This window comes from Phacochoerus africanus, chromosome 2, assembly GCF_016906955.1.
Source record: "Phacochoerus africanus isolate WHEZ1 chromosome 2, ROS_Pafr_v1, whole genome shotgun sequence".
NCBI lineage: Eukaryota > Metazoa > Chordata > Mammalia > Artiodactyla > Suidae > Phacochoerus > Phacochoerus africanus.
The window spans coordinates 217,222,754-217,241,082 of NC_062545.1; the positions used below are offsets into that span (position 1 = coordinate 217,222,754).

At 39.8% G+C, this 18,329-nt stretch overlaps 1 protein-coding gene across 1 annotated transcript in view; it reads right to left on the reverse strand.

Moving 5' to 3' along the window:
- KDM4C (lysine demethylase 4C) overlaps nucleotides 1-18,329 on the reverse strand; it is a 380,713-nt gene that overhangs the window by 29,637 nt on the left and 332,747 nt on the right. The window contains 1 exon segment of the mRNA XM_047767661.1: nucleotides 14,585-14,755. Within this exon segment, the coding sequence (XP_047623617.1) occupies nucleotides 14,585-14,755 (171 nt within the window).

An 18,329-nucleotide genomic window follows, 5' to 3' on the forward strand; every position in this document is an offset into this window, starting at 1 on the left:
AAGGTTTTTTTTGGTTACATGTTCTTAAAGGATTACATTCCTACCCCTCCAGGACTTATCTCAGTTTGAAGTACATTGCTATTAGTGTGACTGTTGTTGTTACTCTTTCTCACTAGACTATAAATTCTATGAGAGCAAAAACCATTTCAGTTTTATCTCTCATCATCATATTTCCAAGGCCCAGCACAATGCCTGGCAGGGAGCAGGTGCTCACTGGAAGCAAACTTTTTAGTAAGGCTCCACTTATTTAAGAGTAAGATATTCCTCAGCTGGAGCATCCATAAATCACCCATGCAGGTACCCAGATGTGGCTTATCAAAGGCCTGGCCCTGCGGGAGTTCCTTTTCTACAAAAGGAAGGGCCTCCTGGGGGAGCACCAGCCTTCCATACTGACACAAGCCCCTCACTTTAGGAGAAGAAAGAGGACTTGAGCATCACTCACACTGTGTCCCATCCTCATTAGACTTCTCCTGCAGGGAACCCACTCTTAGATATCAGTTAGATGTTTGCCCTTCTAACTTCCTGCAAATAGAGAAAAAACAAAACAAACAAAACCCTGTAGAAACATAACTAATGACATGGGGTAAAGTTTTAATACAAATATAGGAAAGGGATTTTATTAGTATTGAAAAAAAATTTAAAACTGCAAATAAAATGTTACATTTCATACCATACCAAGTTCTCTTATAGTTCCTTTTTTTTTCTTTCTTTCTTTCTTTTTTTTTTTTTGTCTGCATCTGCAGCATGTGGAAGTTCCTAGGCCAGGGATCAAACCTATGCCACAGCAGTGACTCAAGTTGCTAAAGTGACTAATGCTGGATCCTCAACCCACTGACATTGAAATTCCTATAGTTCCTATTTTAAAAGGGCTTCAGATATTGTCTGCTTACAATGCAATGACTAAGCCTGGTTTGTTTTGTGATAATCACTATATTTATGGTATAAATCAGATAAACTGCTTTAGAAGATTCAATGTTATGTTACTCCGTCAAAAAAGAGGATATCACATCTAATGGAATCATTGGGTCAGATTACATTTAATTTAAGACATAAGGGTAAATACCAGGTTTGTTTTAAAAACAATAATCTATTAAGTATATACTTATAACTATACTACTAGAAAGATGCATAATTTTACCTCTTCCCTTTTAACTGGGTTATTAGCCATTAATCTGAAAAAGACATCTTTTTCAGCATTAATTATAGAAATTTCCAAGTAGTGGAAAACCCTACTTGGCTATGAAAAAACATGTATAAAACATTATTCAGCACATTGTACTATTATAACATTTAGGAAAAGTTAAACATTCTTTATGTTTAATGGCACTGGGTAAAATATCTCAGAAGACTTTCAAACATAGTATTTTCCATTTCACAGAAGCTAAGAAATCAGATGGTGTGGGGCAATTTATTTGTGGGAACGTATACAACCAACAAAGGTTATATAGCAGGTCACAAATTCCAGGATTTTCACTTAATTCTTAGCAGACAACATTACCTGACTGTGGGAAAGATCAGAAACTGAGGGAAAAATAATACTCACTCCATTCTCTCTCCATATTTCCTCCTCTCCCTTTACTCACACAGCCTGACCTTAAAATACAATTTGTTTAATGAAACAAAAGGCAAGATTTTTTACTGGTTCTCTTTCATCCATGAAAATCAGTGAACCTCTTTCAAGCAAGGTATGAAAAGTAAGTGAAAAAATGGATAGTGCCAGTCCATCAATAAGAAGATAGTATTGGAGTTCCCAGTGTGGGCTCAGTGGGATAAGGATCCAACTGCAGCAGCTCAAGTGGCTATGAGGGTGTGCATTTGATACATGGCCTGGGAACTTCCATATACCATGGATGTGGCCAGAAAAAAAAAAAAAAAAAGAGAGAGAGAGAGAGAGAGAAGTATTGACTTCTTCTGGATATACTTATCAAACAATAATCTAAGTTCACTCTTTTACCAAAATAATTTAAACCCTATGGTCAAATAGGAACATAAATTCTGCTGATTTATGAACCCAATATCTTCTAAAATGTGTCACCAATTTATGTGTCAGTGTGTTCGCACCAGGGTTGGACAAAGATGAAAGATAACGTAAAAAGGCTTGTAAACAGACAGCTCACTGTTGCCTACTTGCCTCAGGAGGCTCTCTGTGTTAGCAATATATTTCAGAAATTGTATGCAGAACATTGTGTACAAATGCGCTACAGGAAGGTTCAGCTCTGGAAAATTTAAGGCATTTATGAAACATGCATGATTATACCACATAATATCTAGGTTTGAGATCCACACAGTATCTAGGTTTGAGATCTAAGTGAAGTTAGAGCCAAGAAAAGACTGAAGAGTTTGAAACCTTCCAGTCACAGGCAGCTAGTGTGCCATTTTCATTTAAAGAGAGGGAGAAGAGCCAACAATAATCACTAACATTCTGATACTACGACGTGAAGCAACACTGACATCTGGCCACATGTTTATTAAAAGGAATAAAGAATTTTCATTTTGTTTCCATTTTCAATTAAATGTTAGTTGATTCAGACTACTCTGAGATTTAGAAATGATGGCGCTGATACTCAAGTTTGGAGCTGAACATTCACAGCGGAGCCTGCTAAGAGCACTGGTGACTTTTTGCAACAGCCCTGTTCCCAGGCACACATGGGCACCAGCAGCTACAGTAAGACCAGGGTCCCTTAGCCCTCTTAGATTTCTCACTCTCATGGCAATGGGACAGTACATAACATTTCACTCCATTGGAACCAGTGATTTCAAATTTTTTCAAGGCTAGAGACCTTTAAAGAAATCTTAGGTGAATAGCGCTGCAATGAACATGTGGTGCATGTGTCTTTTTCTTTTTTTGCTTTTTAGGGCCACACCCCCGGTATATGGAGGTTCTCAGGCTAGGGGTCCAATCGGAGCTATGGCCACCAGCCTACACCACAACAGCAAGGTGGGATCCAATCGAAAGCGGGAACTCCAACATGTGTCTTTTTCAAGGAAAGTTTTGTCAGGATATATGCCCAAGAGTGGGATTGCTGGGTCATATGGTAGTCCTATGTATAGTTTTCTAAGGTACCTCCATATTGTTTTCTATAGTGGTTGTACCAATTTACATTCCCACCAACAGTACAGCTATAATGAAAAAAATAAAAATCATTATAAAAAATAGATAAATAAAAATCAAGGAAAAAATAAAATAAAAAGAAATTTTAGGTAGAAGCCAAACACCAAAGGAGCAATTGCTGGAGCACAGCCCTGCTCTAAGGATAGAACATGCAACGTACAATATGAATTTGGACTTAAATTTTAAAACGATTCTTGATATGAACTATGGATTTTAAAGTAACATACCAATTGTCAAATTGATGACTTGAATATGTGATAGTTATTAATTTATTTAGCCTTTAATTCAACAACTATTTATCATCCACTTACTATAAACCAGACCCTGTACTGAGAACTAGGTATATAACAGTAATCTAGTTCCCATTGTGGCACAGCAGAAACAAATCCAACTAGGAACCACGAGGTTGGCTGCGTGTTCGATCCCTGGCCTTACTCAGTGTGTTAAGGATCTGGCATTGCCTCAAGCTGTGGTGTAGGTCACAGACACGGGTTGGATCTGGTGTGGCTGTGGCTGTGGCACAGGCTGGCAGCTGTAACTCTGATTAGACCCCTAGCCTGGGAACATCCATAAGCCATGGGTGTGGCCCTAGGGGAAAAAAAAGCAGAAAAAAACAAAACAAAACAAAACAGTAACTCAAAAAGACATGGTCCTTGATTTCAAGAAGCTCAAAGTTTAGTGGAAATCATATATCAAACATATATAAAACCGGGATAAATGTTATGACAAATTCAGGTTTAAATGGAAAGTCTGGATGGTAACTTCTCTGGGTAAGCACTTCATTGATTTCCCCTATATTGCTATAAAAAAAATTATTTCCTTTGTGTATCTCTTTCTTGCTTCTTTCTTTCTCTGGAAAAACAAAACATGTTCTGGTTTTAAATATGATCTTGGACTAATTTAAAATATATAAAGAATTTCTTAGGTCTAAGCACATTAACTACATTTTAGATTTTAGATCTCATTGCAGATGGAACCCCCTTCTTCAGCCTTTTTTTACTTTTTCATCTTTTTCTTTCTTTTTTGGCTTTCTAGGGCCACGCCTGCAGCATATGTAAGTTTCCAGGCTAGGGGTCAAATCGGAGCTACAGCTGCTGGCCTATGCCACAGCCATAGCAATGTGGGATCCTTAACCCACTGAGCAAGGCTAAGGAGTGAACCTGCATCCTGATGGATACTAGTCAGATTTGTTTCCACTGAGCCACAAAGGGAACTCCCTTTCTGGCATTTTCTACTCCTCTTTCCCTAACGGTACAGAAATCATGTTGAAACTAAATTTTTGAAGACTTATACGTTTCCAAAATACTCCTGATATTAAGCAGATGTGCAAACAATTATCCACGTGCCTTTCTAGAAGTTCAAATTATTAAAAGAAACAACTAATTTTCTCTTCTGGAGTACAATTTTGAGAAATTCAAGTGAAATTCACCTTCCTTACTATGTGTAAGGTGTTACACCATGATGATTATAGACTTTCTCTTACTTAATCCTTACCATTAATTCATTATGCTATGTGGTATAGTTTTTATTTTACAGAATTTGGACCTCACAACCACACACAAAAATTAACACAAAATGGATCATAGCTTTAAAAGTAAGACCTAAAATTATAAAACTTCTAGAGGAGAACATAAGACAAAAATCTCTATGGCCTTGAGTTAGGCAAAGATTTCTTAAACTATGACACCAAAAGCATGATCCATAAAGAAAAAAATTGATATACTGAGCTTTGTTAAAATTTAAAACTTCTGCTGTTCTAACATGGTTAAAAAAGTGAGGACAAGCTACAAACTGGGGTAAAATATTTGTAAATCATAAATCTGACAAAGAATTCATACACAGAATAACAGTTGTAACTCAATTTAAAAAAATAAGTGAAATATCTGAATAGGTTTTTCAACAAAGATGATGTCTGAATAGCTAATAAGCTCTTGAAAAGATGCTCAAAATCATTAGTCATCAGGGAAATAAAATTTAAAATTACATTGAGAAACTACTACACACCCACTATTATTCAAAATAATGAGAAAAACAGGGGTTGGAAAGGATGTAAGGAAAATATAATCTCATACATCACTGGTAAGAATGCAAAATGGTGCAGCCACTTTGGAAAACAGTTACTGGTAAGAATGCAAAATGGTGCAGCCACTTTGGAAAACAGTTTGGCAGATTCTTATAAACCTAATCATATATTTACTATATAACTCAATAATCCACTCTTACATATTCATCCCAGAGAAATAAAAATGTCCACACGAAGACTTGACTGCAAATGTTCATGGAAACATTATTTATAGCAGCCCCAAACTAGAAATAACCTGATCACCTGGATTTACAAACATCAACTGATGAATGGATAAACAAAATACATCATACAATAACATATTATTCACAGTGGGGTTAAAAAAAAGTGCTAACTATCTGGCAAAGGACCTGTATTGAGAATACGCAGGAACTCTTAAAAGTCAATAACCCCGGCTTATCTCTCTCCTCCCTGATGTGATATCCTTCAGCCCTTTGCTCCATTGCCATTGCTTCCATCTCTGAACTTAGTTTCAACAAACTTCATTAGGTATTTTTCTTGTAAAATCTTTCAGATCAGCTCCTGATTGAGGTGAGGGAATGTAGGGGGCATCAGTGATGAAAAGATAACACGAATGGGCTGGGATGAGGCATGAATTCCCAAAGCTGAGGTGCCCTCATGACAAGAGATGCCTCTAAATTAACTTGGTCTCTACATCTGCCAGTTTTCCAAGAAGCTCACAGCAGAGAATTTTTCTGGTAAGAACATTTTCCATAGTCTTTCAAACCCACTTAGGTATTTGATTTTGCTTCTAGAACACACAGGATCACTCCTTCGCCCATGCTTATACACCCTGAATCCCCCATGGTAGCTAAAATAGCGCTGAATACTTAGATCAAGAAGAATGAGATGACTGAATATTCCCAAACATGAGTAGATCTGGATCATGGTGCTGCCTGCCACCCTTGGGATTAAGAGAAAAGATGACAGGATGGGATCAATGAGAAGAGATGATGGAGTCCTGGAAATTAATAACACTGCCCTCAAATTCAAGGTAGTTATTTTGATCTTGTTAGACTGAAGATGAGAAAGAAAACACCAAGAAACTATCTCCTGGGAATAAGTTCCTCAAACCAATCACCTTGACATAATTACTGAAAGAAAAACAAGAGAAATACTGTCAAGTGAAGGAGGTATGTGTTTGAAGAAAAATATAACTGACAGTGTGTCTTCAGGATAACTAGTTAATCTCCTGCATGGGATATTAGGGCAATGACACACTTTTCTTCAGAGCATCACCAATGCTAAATGGAAATTGTCAATATGATGGCTACAGAACTGTGGGCAGAGTTGCATACAATTTATAAAAGAGAAAGTGAGCCCAACTCAAATAAGGACTTCAGCATTATACTAGTATGCCTTAGGCTTTAAGGCAAAAATCCACATAAGAATTACACAAGAGAGAGTAAAATTCTAGGGCCTGATAAATACCTACCCCCACCAACTTGAGACAGTTCATGAAATTTATGAAACTAGTTAGAGCCTCAGTGAAGAGCACACAATTTTTTTTTTCTGTCTTTTTAGGGCAGCCCTGCAGCATATGGAGGTTCCGAGGCCAGGGGTCGAGTTGGAGCTGTAGCTGCTGCCCTATGCTACAGCCACAGCAATGCCAAATCCAAGCTTCATCTGCAACCTACACCACAGCTGACAGCAATGCTGGATCCTTAACCCCAGTGAGCTAGGCCAGGAATCAAACCTGCATCCTCATGGATCCTAGTCAGATTCATTTCCATTGAGCCACAACAGTAACTCCAAGAGCACACAATTTAGAGAGCTGATGAGTCAGATGAAAGCTGACCCTAGTTAGGAGCCCTGGCCCGGCAACTGCAGGTTTAGTCTTCAAAGACACAATCAGACTCCATGCATCGGAATAGCCCTGAGGTTATTTTTTCCTAGTAAACTCCTAGCCAGTATAGTAATATTATTCCCCCTTGGTGGGCAGAGTCTTTCCATTTACTTATCTATCATTGAAGATGTGTTAAATACAGATTGTATTCAACATACTGTCTAAAGCAAATTGTGTTTATAAAGGTGTGATAATGTGTTTTGTAAATATTATACTGCTGTATGAGTTGTTTGCTTTTTGAAGATGTTTGAAATAGAACAATTTGAACTACTAAATTAATGTCTAACTTATTAGCATTATGGGCACTGAGTGCTTCCAAAAATTGTGACATTTGTGAGAATTATATATATTAAACCTATAAGCACAGTTAAGATGTCCAAGGAAATTTGATTACTTAAATGTAAAATGGTTAGAATTTGATCTGTCAGTATATACACTACATAAACACTAATCAAGAAATAAATGAGTTTTTTCTTTTTAAATATAAAAACTATTAGATTTATAAGAAAATTTGTCAGCTGAATTTGAAGGCTTAGAAGTAAATTTTAAACTGAATATTGATTAAAATCAAAGCAATAATGGATTTTTTTTTACATGTCTAAAAGTCTTCCCAAGGATGTAAAACTCAGTGGGAATGGTGCAGCTCTTCACCTCACAGACTCTCAACTCTACAGCCAAGATAGAGAAGCAAGGGTGCCACTCTTGAGAGGTTAAATGTTAAACCAGCGAAAGTTCCTAGAGCCTTCTCTGGCAACCAATTTCCATTGATTCTAGAAGAATCAGGACAAGAAGGGAGTAGAGGGCAGGAAGGGGTATCTATCTGGAGCAAACACAGCACAGATAGGGATAGGTCTGGGATAGGGAGTGATTTCCACCTGACTTGAAAATCCAGGGCACTTCAAAAGCTATCAGCCAATAGGAATCCAAAAACACTTCCCAGGATCCCATAGTATAGAGCATTTCTAAAGGGAAAACTTTCTTCTTAGTTTCTTCCAACCCCCTCGGATATTTTCTTTTGCCTCCAGAACATCCAGAGTCACCCCCACACCTCCAGTTGCCAAGCTGGGGTTTGTGGGTTGATGAAACCTGAGCAGTTAGGCACAAGGTCTTCTACCACAGCAACACTAAGTCACAGAGAGCAGACTTCCGGGAGAGGTGCCCCAAAGCACGGAGACAGCAAGCAATGGAACGCTAGGTGTGGGGGGTGGCAGCTGCATTCTGCCCCAGACTCTGTCACCCCCACTTTGGCGAGCTTGCACAAATCAAAGGTTTCTTGCGACTTGGCAAGTATCACATCTATGAAATGAACATGCACTTTCTCTAGAGTGGGGTTTGTTACAAAAAGGGAATGAAATAACACTTTAAACACACAGAAAAATACAAGCATAAATGTAGAGAATTAGGTTCTTTACTATAAAGTCAAAAGATGCCAAGATTGCTTTACAGCAAGTGGAAAAAAAATAAGTTGACTCAGTGAAATCTCATGTGTACAGACATCCATTTAACCTAACAAGTAGGAACAAAGTTCTAAGTACACATATTCTAACCTGATTTCATCAGGACCAGGAAAGGGCAGCAAAAACTAAACTGGGGAAGACAAAGGGGAAAAAAAAGTTCTACAAACTGAAGTTAGTTACCTAATTTTGATTTTGTGCCTACTATGTATCAGGCATTTAGCTTATTTAGTCCTTTAGATAATCCCAAGAGGTATAAATTATTCTTGTCTTTCTAGTGGGGGAAAAAGCTGAGGCTTGAAAGTTTAAGCAATTTGCCTATAACTGAGAAAAAACATAGCTCCAAGAATTTCACTTTGCATTGTACAGCCACAAAAACTAAAGGCCCATGACAATCCATCCCTAGAATCCTAAAGAGTATAGTTCTGGTGCTTTTTTCACATTTCAAAGGATGCTGAAAAATGGAGCAAGTCCTCGTGGAAATTTCAGTGATGGACTCTTGCTGTCGAATTTCTAAATGGTCCTGTTTCTCTTCTCATGCCCAGCGGTGAATGTTAAGTGCTCGTCCCAAAACTCTCCAGATCACACTGCACCATCCTCCACCCTCAAAATGAGCCCCAAGTGCAGACTAAAGGAAGCAGCCATCACTCTAGTGTCATCGTGAGCAGGCAAGAGGATCCCAGGTTTTAGCAAAAGCTAAAAGAGGGCCCTGGAATTGCCATGCTCGTTGAATTCTTTCCAGTGGGCAACTTTCATTCCCATCAAAATAGTAGGAGACAAAAAAAATTCATCAGGAAGTGTGTCGCAATTTCATAGAATGACAGGTGGAAGCATGTAGCAATACATCTTTTATTACTTCCCCTGACAGCTACAGATTGCTTGCTGAGTTTAACTGGGCTGATACATACATTCTCCAAGTATACTGTTGAGAGAAAAGATTTTGGACATTTCTCTGGCTATTACAGAAATAAAGTACTAGGGCTGGAAAGGAATTGTCTGGTAGTCCAAAGAATGTTTCTCCCTACAGCTCCAAACACAATCTAACAAAGGCATTTTAATGCTCAACAAGTTTACTTTCAAACACAGGCCAGCCTGCATTAAAGGTTTCTCTTCTTTTGGGTTATAAAGTGATTATAATCAGTGACACTATAAATAAAAGAATGCATTTCTTTCCTGAAGCATCAGTTTCATAAAAGTCTATATTTATATTATATGTAAATAATAATATATATTTGGGAATAATTAAACTTGACATTCTAAATTTTATTTTCATAGTTAAAAAACTGAAATTGTGCTGTACCCTTACAGCAGTTCTAGTTGGCAAGTACCACAGCTTAGAGAAACTGGTTCTTCACTAGCCAGTCACGCTGATGTTGCGTTGAATTTGATGAAAGAGCCTTCCCAGGGGCACACACAGCTGATAAGCACATTGTGTGGATTAGACAGTTTTCAGGCAAACAGAAAAGAAAAAAAATCATTTTCTACCCCCAGTTTCAGACAGCACAGGTATATCATCTAATGAAAACAAGATTTCTCTGAGGGATGTGGAATACATTTAGTGTTTCCACCAAATAATCATTCTGCTACAATGTGCAAGATGCTGAGACAGAGACATATCTGGTCACATCTTCTCATCATGTTCCCCATTAGGGTACCAAGCAGGGCTCCCATCTCCCAGAAAACAGTTCTGACGTTGATGAATATCAAAATTGGAAGTAGGATGATCATAAGAATTAACCCACCTGGACTGAAAAATGGTGATATAAATGTACTTACGTTATATCGCACATAGGAATAAGCACAATTTATATAAGAACATATCCATAACATACCTAATTATATACATACATTATGCCTTGAAATATAACATCAAATTTCCCTGTATCAAAGTGAAGTCTAGTTGATATACTACAAAGGCATTTAATTGCATAGTTTTCATCAATTTCAGTGAGAAACAGAGACCCCAACCAATCCCTGATAATTCTTAAAATGTTAAAAGCTTGCTTTATAAAATCTATGCCTTCACTTTTTAGGAAGCTAGATGATGACCAGGACAAAGCACAGAGCTAATGGAGTGGATGTGCGGAGTGCTCCAGACCAAACAAAACAGCATGGATGTTTTACAGAAGAGAAAATAACATTCTGCCACCACAAGGTAATAAGCAGTCTCTTAAAATGCCCAAGGCAATATATTTGTGATGGTTAATTTTATGTGTCAACTTCGCTGGGCCTCAGGTGCCCAGATATTTGGTATGTGGTCAGACATCATTGCGGGTGAGTCTAGGAGAGTGTTGTTGGATGACATTAGTACATGAACTGACAGACAAAGTGGACAACCCTCCCTACGGCCCATCCAATCAAGGCTAGGCCTGAAGAAAACAAAAAGGCTGACCATTTCCTAAATAAGGGGTAATTCCTGCTGCCTGACTGGCTTGAGATGGGACTTAGCTTTTCCCCGACTTTGAACTTGAAGCTCTTCCAGGGTCTGGAGCCCGTTGGCCCTTGGACTAGAATTATGCCATCTGCTACTATGGGTCTCCTGTCTGCTGACTGCAGGTCTTGGGACTGCTGAGCTTCCACAATCACATGAGCCAGTTCCTTATAATAAATCATATATGTAAATGCATATTATATATTTACTTGTAATATATTAAACACACACACTCCTCTTATTGGTTCTAGTTCTCTGAAAAACTGTGGCTGATACAGTCTTATTAGGAAAAATAAAACCTTCTGTCTAAAGTCACCAAAGAAGGAAAGCGGGGGATGTCCCATTCAGCACCAGGAGAACAAAGAGGAAGAAACCACCGCTGCCAACACGTGGTGGTATTATCGGGAAGTATGTGAAATTTTAAAATACAACATGACTTAAATATTCCCTCTTTCTTGGTCTAAGAGGTCTGGAACAAGTAACTGAAAATGTACCAGATGGGAAAGGGTGGTGGAGAGTATAGAGGGAGAAAAGGCTGGATGAAAGAGAGAATGGCTGCATAAGGGTGACTATAATTTGCTTCCCTGAAAAAATTATCATTCACACAAATTCATATAGATGCCCTCTCTCCAACTTATGTTAACTCGTGCCACGGTGGTGCTGCCCTCCTCCAAGGCTAGAGCTGTGAGCACATACACAGACACACAAACATACCCCACTGTTAAACCTCAAGCCCTTATCAAATATGTCAAGTAACAGCTCATCAGGCTGTAAAGAATTTTGCTTTTTCATTCTTGTTGATTTAAATGCCAAGGTGTTCCTGAACAACCTTATAAATTTTAGAGACTTGTTCTCACAAGGCCAGCAAACACTTCAAATCAAACGTGTTTGGGTTCAAAGAGAGTGGGAACCAAAGGTGTAGAAGGAAAGGTCTGTGGAGTTTCAAAAACCTCCCAGGACCACAGCCCCTCTTTTCCAATGCACAAGCTGAGGACACCCCAAGAAAGCTTAAAACCAGCTGGGTGTGTGGAGGCTTGTGAAGTGAAAGGGAATTTGATTCATTAAATACTATCATGGAGAAAGACCCAATTATTTGCTCAGGTTTGGGGACTAACTTTCAGGAGTCATCTGTCCTGTCCCCACCAGGTTCCCCACCCAAGTTACCTCTCTTTCACAGGCTCAGCGTTCACAGCTTGCACAAAAGAAGGCTGATTCAGAAATAAGTGTCTCACCCCCCCCCGGGGGGGGGGCAGTGCTGGCAAGCGCCGGGGCCTCAGTCCCCTATGTGTTTCCCTGCCTTTCTCGCCCTCCCACACCCTCCCCTCCTGCTTTTAAATGTCTTTTCTTCCCAGGGTTATGAACAGAGGCTCTAGAGCCAAACCCCAGGACTGAATACTCTTTCTGACACTTCCTAGCTGTGTGTCACCTTGAGAAAGTTATTTCTTTGTACCTCAGTTTCTTGAGCAAAAAAATATGGAAAACAGTAGTAACTAGCATGTAAGGTTATGAGGCTCATGCACATCAAGCTGGTGATGTGGTCCTGGCACGTGGTGCACATCTATCTGTGTCAGCCCTACTGACCCTGTGGAACTTCTGAATCAGGCTCTTGGACCCAACAAGTGTCAGGTTGTTGCTGACCCACTTTTGGCATTTCTTGCACTATCTAGAAAGCACCCATTTACCAGCCTGCTTGCCCCAGACTAAGCAAAAAACACACACCTTCTTTCTTACTATCTTTGCAGCACCCAGTGTGATGCTCGGCACTCAGCAGGTACTCAGGGACTGAGGACTGGCTGAAGGGACAACCCAGTCTAATAAGGGGAGCATGTTACCTTAAGGCTGCTGCTCATGAAAGCAATGGCAGTGCAGTAAATAAGCAAAGCCAGATTGGATTTCTGCAAAGAAACACAATCCGCACCCCCCCTTCCCTTTTGCTGTATGATCAAGTCCTAGGATTTTTAATTTGTTTAAATTCACTTGCTTTAAAATCTTGCAAATATCCTGGGATTTTTAATTTGTTTAAATTCACTTTCTTTAAAATCTTGCAAATAAGGTAACTTTTGTTTATATACTTGTTCCTCTTGAAGATAGAGAGAAGTAGGCACTACAAAGCTGACTGAGTCAATGATTCTTCGGCCCCAGGAGACCAAAATTCTAGAAATATTTATGAGCGATCTCACAAGCTTAGATTTAATTATCAGTCATTTATAATGCATAATTATTACTCTTAAAGAGTCATTAAAAGATACTTTTCGGAGTTCCCGTCGTGGCGCAGTGGTTAACGAATCCGACTAGGAACCATGAGGTTGCGGGTTCGGTCCCTGCCCTTGCTCAGTGGGTTAAGGATCTGGCGTTGCCGTGAGCTGTGGTGTAGGTTGCAGACGTGGCTCGGATCCCACGTTGCTGTGGCTCTGGCGTAGGCCGGTGGCTACAGCTCCGATTCAACCCCTAGCCTGGGAACCTCCATATGCCGCGGGAGCGGCCCAAGAAATAGCAACAACAACAACAACAACAATAACAACAACAACAAAAAAGACAAAAAAGACAGAAAAAAAAAAGATACTTTTCCAATACAAACAAAGCCTCAACAGACCTGGGGCAAGGCAGAAGTTACAACTACATTATTGAGGCCCAACTCTCCAAATGGATACTTTCCTTAAATATAGAAGTGATAACACGTTGACCAGAAGACTAACCCTGGTCAATTATTGGATTTTTTTTTTTTTTTTGGTTTTTGTCTTTTGGCCTTTTCTAGGGCCGCACCTGCAGCATGTAGAGGTTCCCAGGCTAGGGGTCTAATTGGAGCTGTAGCTGCCAAGCCTACACTACTGCCATAGCAGCTCGGGATCCAAGCCGTGTCCGTGACCTACACGACAGCTCACGGCAATGACGGATCCTTAACCCACTGAGCAAGGCCAGGGATCGAACCCGTAACCTCATGGTTCCTAGTCGGATTCGTTAACCACTGAGCCACAACAGGAACTCCCAATTATTGGATTTGATTGAGGTTTTGAAAAACTTTCTGCTGAAAGGGTTTTTCTTGTGACACATCCTGCTCAAAAGCCAGTCCTTGAGACACATTCACTAGTTCCACTGAACATGCCCCAAGGTGTTCCCTGAAAGGACAGGGGAAGGAGGCAGACAGATGGTCAGGCAGGCAGGCATGGACATGTCCCATTCCAGACATGGTTATGAAACTCAGTAAAAGTCAGAGCCTCTTTCTTGTGTGATTTTTGTTAACTCCCATATGAAACATCCACAGATGTTTCTGTCAGATCACAGATGTCACTGTCAGGTCAGATTAATAGAAGCCATATTCTCCAGTTAAGCATAAAGAAAACGAGGTAATAAAGGAATTCAAATACACAAACACTTTTTAAGAGCAAAGAAAAGGTGAATTCACATTTTGTGTTTCTGGCCACATACACTTTAGCTAAAAGAATTGGGGAAGGTAAGTCTAAGTTCACCTATTATTTGGAGTAATGAAGGCTAAGCAATCTCCTAGAAAACAATACTTCTTGGTGATGGGAAAACAGAACATCTGACTCAAATATTAAGTGCAGTGTCCAAAAGACAAAAGAAAGATAGTGAGAGGTTCAGCCAGTTTAGTTGTACAAAAAAGTAAACTGGGGAGCAGGTGCCTCAGGACCTCACTCACCACGATGTCCTCAGGGAACGTGTCTCTACTGAAGGAGCCATCATCAAACACAACTTCATAGAAGGTCTGCGAGGTCACGGCGATCACCCTGCAGCTGTAGTACCGAGTGTTCCGATGCTTTGTGATGACTGTCTGGCCCACAGAGATGCCCTTCTCGCCAGCTTTGGACTTCTAAGGAAGGGGCAGAGGAGGAGAGAAAAGAAAAAGGAGGAAGGACAGAAAATAAATCTTTTTTTAGAAAACCATCATTGATTTGGTCATGATATGTACTTCTCACTTTTAAACTTCTTGTTGGAGAATAACTTCAAACTTAGAAGTTGCAAGAATATGAATAATACAAAAACATACATATACTCTTTGACTCTTTACTCAGATTCGTTAATTGTTATTTATTGCTAGTAGCATTTTACTGTTTCCTCTTTTTGTATATTCTCTCTTTATTGTATATGTGTGTGTGTATATATATATATTATTATATACATATATAAAATTGTGTGCATGTGTGTGCTTGAGCACTCTAAACCATTTGAGAATAAGCTACATATATCATAGCTTTAGCTTTTACACCTAAATACATCAGTATAGGAGTTCCCATTGTGGCAGAGGGTAAACAAATCTGACTAGTAACCATGAGTTGCAGGTTTGTTCCCTGGCCTTGCTCAATGAGTTAAGGATCTGGCGTTGACGTGAGCTGTGGTGTACATCATAGACATGTCTCAGATCCCAAGTTGCTATGGCTCTGGTGTAGGCCAGCAGCTGTGGCTCGGGTTTGACTTCTAGCCTGGGAATTTCCATATGCCGCAGGTACAGCCCTGGAAAGCAAAAAAAAAAAAAAAAAAAAAAAAAAAATTCAGTATATATTTGTTACAAACAGGGGTTTTCCTTTACATAACCATGGTACAGTTACTAGCTTTAGTAAATTTAACATGGATACCACACTTAAATGCACATTCAAATTTTGTCAAGTGAGCCAATAAAGATCTTCCCGTCCATTCTTTATATACATCCTTTATGTACAGGATCCAGTTTGAGTCAGGTATTGCATTTAGTTGCCAAGTCTCTAACCTCCTTTAATTTGGAACATTTTCACAGCTTTCCTTTGTCTTTTATGACCTTGATACTTTTGAAGGATAAAGCTCTCCCTCCCCCTATTCCTTCAATAGAGCATCTGTTTGATGTTTCTTCACAATTAGATTCAGCTTATACATTCCTGGCCAGAATATCACATGTTGTATTCTTCTCAGGATATAACATCAGGAGGCACATGTCTGTCTGACTTTCAATGGTGATATTAATTTTGATCCTGGTCAAAAAGTAGTCCAATTTCCCTATTCTGAAATTATTATTTTTCCTATCCAACTAATAAGCAATCTGTGGGAGAAACTTTAACACCATGCAAATGATCCTATACATTTTTGCTTATATTTGGCATCCACTGATAAGTCTTGCTTGATCTGATTTTACTATGACGGTGATAATGTGCTGATGTTTCCTGCCCAGCACTCCCTCCACATCCATCCATCCATCCATCCACCCACCCACCCATCCATCCATCCATCCATCCACCCACCCATCTTCAGTATGGAATTATTAATTTCCCCTCCCCAACTGTTTATAATTCATACTATAATTAATTATTTTAGTGTTCAGATTATCCCACAATTGGCCAACAGAAGCCTCTTCAATCTGTTTCTTGTGCCCTTTAAGATATCTTTTTTAGTTTTCAGCAGCTCCTTACTTTCTGGCCTAACAAGATACCCTAAGATCATCATGCCTCAGCACTGGAATTAGCATTTCCCTCAAGAGCGTGGTTCATTTTAGAGGGCAGTGATATTAGAGAATAAGATCCAGGTGCCTAGGTGTGCTTATTACTACAAGGACATCTTTGCTTCTCGACCCTTTCAGAAGACAGAGCAAGGAATTATATGCATGTATTATATGCATACACACACATTATCATACACAGATACACATGTACATATGTATAACCATGTAAAACCATGGACTAAGTCTCAGAGTACATATGTTATGCTATGGAAGCAAAAGACTTCAGGATAAAGGCCTGAGGAAAATGCTTGGCAGAGTACCAGACTCATAGTAACTACTCCCAGAAATGCTACTTTGCTTAAATTTGGGTGTTTCTGTTTGTTTCTTTGTTTTGTTTTTCAGAATCAGGCTGTTGCTCCCGTGTCAGGAACTCATACAAACCCCAACCCCATTCCTGCCAAGTGGAGATGGCAGTCAACATCTTAGGGGGAAGTCTGCACTCAGGCACTGGGTCCCCTTAAGTCCCAAATGCCAGGTCTCATTCACTGACCTGATTCTTTTGATGCCACAAGCTCTGACTCACAAGGGAAGCCCTGAATCAAGCACTTAGGAAGGTCCAGAACCTATGCTATATGGGACCCTAGGAGACACGGTCTCACAATCCCCTAGATACCAACATCAGACTGACATGTCATCCATAACCTATAGAAAGCCAAGATTCATTAAACCCCAGTATTTCCTGGCAGGATATTTGTAACATTACTGGGAAATAAAGGGTCTCATCAATTCAGAATCTTGGTTTAATTAGCCCTAACTTCTTTTTTCCCTGAATTTCAAAAAAGGCTAAAATACACTTGTAAGAGACAGATAAAATGCAGGGCTTTATCTTTTCCTTCTGGAAACCAATGAAGACAAACCAAGAGACTCACTAACTTTCTAATTTCTTCCACAGTCATGTGTTGCTAGCCAGTGGGCACCAAGCACCAATCCTGGCTCCAGGGACTCAAGAAAACTCACTAAGACTCAACTTCAGTTCCCTGGAACAGGCCCACACAGGTATGCCATCAAGTCACCTTCCAGGTGGCAAGATACAAGACTGACAGTATTCTAGCATGCCACCTAGAGCAGGTCTTCATAACCACAGGCAGAATCAGAGGAGGAGGCCATAGAAGCATCAAGTAAAGGGCCTGAGCAAAAGCCTAGAACAGCAAACAGCCCATTCTGTTGTGGGAACTTTGAGAGATCCTGCTGTTGTGGGGAAGGGGGGAAGTAGGAAGGAAGAAGAAGACTTGAGAAATGGCCAGGGGCCCAGAAGTCAGGCCATGGGGGGAAGGGGGGAGTTCTTACACCATCCTAAGGAGTCTGGATATTATCCTGTGGTCCTAAGGAAGCCACTGAGAGGTTTCAGTATAAAAGAAACATGATCCAGGCCTGTGTGGTTACAGGTGGAGAAGGGCCTGGGGGATCTTCTTGCAACAGTCCAGGAGGGAGAGGAGGCCTGGTATATGGAACTGTGGACAGAGACTCTCATGCTTAAGACAGAATGCTCCCCTCCAAACATGTCCCCAAGGGTCTCCTACTTGTACAGCAAGCTCTGCTATCTAGTGTCTCACATACCTAGCAAAACAAGAGGGTATTTTCTACCTTCAAATCATCCCCACCAATTTCTAGGTTGGTTGGGAAATTTTTCTGTGCCTTTCAGTGTAGTTAGGTGTGGAAGCATATTTACAAAGGACTACAGCAAGAAGCCTGTAGTGATTTAAATGAACTACACTTGAAGTAGACATCTTTAGCAGCCAGGCCATGGTATCTCACATACGCCAAAATAGTTTCCTACTTCATTTTTTTTGCCCAACCCCTTTAAATATATCTAACCTTTCAAAGTAAGAGAACAACTTAAGTGTAATAATAAATTCGAGTGAAGGCACAGTCTGCAGAGTTCTGTGACTCCAAAATTGGGCCCATGACTGCTGCTTAA